This window comes from Chanos chanos, chromosome 13 (genome assembly GCF_902362185.1).
Source record: "Chanos chanos chromosome 13, fChaCha1.1, whole genome shotgun sequence".
Classification (NCBI taxonomy): domain Eukaryota; kingdom Metazoa; phylum Chordata; class Actinopteri; order Gonorynchiformes; family Chanidae; genus Chanos; species Chanos chanos.
Window position 1 is genome coordinate 22119193 of NC_044507.1, and position 2851 is coordinate 22122043.

Sequence of the window (2851 nt, forward strand, 5' to 3'; positions counted from 1 at the left end):
ATGGGAGGCGTTGCCCTGGACGACGGTGGTGGAGGCGGGGTGAAGGCCCCGGACGGGGGCTGGGGGTGGGCAGTCCTGTTTGGTTGCTTCATCATCACAGGTTTCTCCTACGCCTTTCCAAAAGCTGTCAGTGTGTTCTTCAAGGAGCTGATCCGAGAGTTTGAGGTCGGCTACAGCGACACCGCGTGGATCTCCTCCATTCTGCTGGCTATGCTTTACGGCACAGGTACGCCACATACAAAACCGTTCGTTTTTTTTTTTTTAACTCAAAAGAGACATTTCCTTGTTTAGAACGAAAAGATTATCGTTGGATATTGTAAGCATTTGGTTAAGTCCTAGCACTTTCATTCTTAACCTTCTACCAATGTGTGTGAAGAAAGCGTATTGTTAATGAGTCAGTGAGTGAAGGCTGTATTGTACGACTCTGATGGTATGTGGTCCAAACAGGCCCTCTATGCAGCATCTTGGTCAATCGTTTTGGCTGTCGGCCGGTGATGATGGTGGGGGGCATCTTTGCGTCTCTGGGAATGATCCTGGCGTCGTTTGCCACCAGCATCACCCACATCTACCTCTGCACAGGGGTCATCACAGGTCAGCAGTTGACCCGCTCCCCCCCTCAAAATGACCTCTACCCATTTTTAAAAAGCATGAGCAATACAGTATACATGAATCAAAAAACACAACTGAACCCAAATGTATCTTAGGCTGGGTAGCACTAGGAATGTGTTATTTGTTTGTTTTAGCCCTATCCACAGAGAACTGTCATTTTAGAGTTTCTGGTGGAGTGATGAGTTTTGAAATCTTTGTGGCAGGTTACCATGATATTTTTTTGTTTCTAGGTCTCGGCATGGCCCTTAATTTCCAGCCCTCCCTCATCATGCTGAATCGGTACTTCAGTGAGAAGCGTCCGCTGGCCAACGGCCTGGCGGCAGCCGGCAGCCCCGTGGCCTTGTGTTGCCTGTCCCCGCTGGGCCAGGTCCTTCAGCACGCCTACGGCTGGAGAGGGGGCTTCCTCATCCTGGGCGGGATGCTGCTGAACTGCTGCGCCTGTGGGGCTTTAATGAGACCCCTGGTGCCTCCGAAAAAAAACAAACAGACCTCTGGGATTGAGGAGGCCAAAGAAGGGCCAGCAGAAAAGAAGCCCAAAGCCAAGCTGCTGGATTTCAGCGTGTTCAAGGACCGCGGCTTCCTCATTTACACGGTGGCAGCGTCTGTGATGGTGCTGGGCCTGTTCGTGCCACCCGTGTTTGTAGTGAATTACGCCAAGGAGCTGGGAAACGAGGACACCAAGTCCGCCCTGCTGCTTACCATCCTGGGCTTCATCGACATCTTCGCCCGACCTACGTGCGGGATCATCGCCGGTCTAAAGTGGGTGCGTCCCCGCTGTGTCTACCTCTTCAGCTTTGCCCTCGTGTTCAACGGCACGACCGACATCATTGGCTCCCTGTCTAAGGACTACGCCTCCCTGGTGGTCTTCTGCATTTTCTTCGGGGTCTCCTACGGCATGGTGGGTGCCCTGCAGTTTGAGGTCCTCATGGCCGTGGTGGGCACAGAGAAGTTCTCCAGCGCCATTGGCCTGGTGCTGCTCGTGGAGGCCGCTGCCGTACTGGTCGGTCCTCCGTCAGCAGGTTGGTTCGCATTTTGTCTTTGTTGAATTGACTGAAATTAAGAGTTACCTCTTCTAACTGATAGGCATCTCTTTACATGTAGCACTGCGCTGCTCCATTAGTAATGATGCCTCATATTAAACCTGTCGAGCTTTCAACTTTTACAGGTCATCTCAGATGCACCTGCACATAACTAATATCCATATCCCATCCGTAGGCCGTCTTCTGGATGCCACTAAGAATTACATGTTTGTGTTCTTACTGGCTGGGAGTGAAGTGGTGCTGTCTGCTCTGGTGTTGGCCACGTGCAACTTCTTCTGCATCAAGAAAGAGCCGCAGGAACCCAAAGCTGAGGCGGAGGCCATAGAGCCTGCAGCGGAGATGGGGGAGATCAGGGGTGAGGCCCAAAAGGCAAACGGCGACTCAGCGAAACCGACGGACTTGGGGGACTTGCGACCAGACAGTGTAATGGTGGACCCCACAGCGGTAGAAACATTCCTGAAAGAAGGACCAGAGCAGAACGGTGATGTCATCTCCAGTCCTGAGACCTGTTTGTGAAGGACAGAGTCCACACAGCAGAGAGACAGTGGACGTAACAATAGCCAAGGTCACTCCTGCTTATGAACTGGGTAAAACAGCCCCTCCTGAGCTGGGTTAAAACAGATGTTTTAAGTCTGCTGTATTAATCTAATCTCTTATGTCACTGTAATCCCAAACTGTGTGGTCCCATCAGGAGTCTCTCCAAAACACAAGCAAACTGTGAACATTCATTAGTACAGACACACAGTGATAACTGACCTGTACTGCCACTTTTCTTTAACAATGAAGGTCTAGTGCTGGGTAAGGATCTCCTGGTGTTCTGGTAGTCAGAGCACTTCAGCACTGTGGTATTAAGAATAGCAGTGTTACCTCAGATTAAAATATCACGAAGAATCACAGGGTATTAACACCACATTTGTGGCAATAAGCAGTTCTTTGATTTGCGCTGAAGAGAAACCTAATGTAAAATCATGTTGAATTACTACTGTAGGAGTTTTCTCAGCCTGTCAAAGACACTGAGGTCTTTTTACCTTAGCCTTTAAAATCACAGCCTCACAAAGACACGCCAACCTCACAAAGACACACAAACCAGACAAAGAGACACCAACCTCACTCCAAGACACCATGACCCCATGAAGACACACGAACCTCAGAAAGACACCATGACCCCATGAAGACACACGAACCTCAAAAAGACACCATGA

At 50.1% G+C, this 2851-nt stretch overlaps 1 protein-coding gene across 2 annotated transcripts; it reads left to right on the forward strand.

The window, feature by feature from the left end:
• Positions 1–2165, forward strand: slc16a3a (solute carrier family 16 member 3a). 2 transcript variants are annotated; one of them, XM_030790427.1, is made up of 5 exons: positions 1–226; positions 448–591; positions 840–1628; positions 1825–2004; positions 2092–2165. In XM_030790427.1, exons 1-5 carry the CDS (start codon positions 1–3, stop codon positions 2163–2165), a joined length of 1413 nt encoding a protein of 470 aa, XP_030646287.1. The 2 variants fall into 2 exon arrangements, with proteins under 2 accessions (XP_030646287.1, XP_030646286.1); XM_030790426.1 differs by having other exon boundaries at positions 1825–2165.
• Positions 2166–2851: the final 686 nt, after the last annotated feature.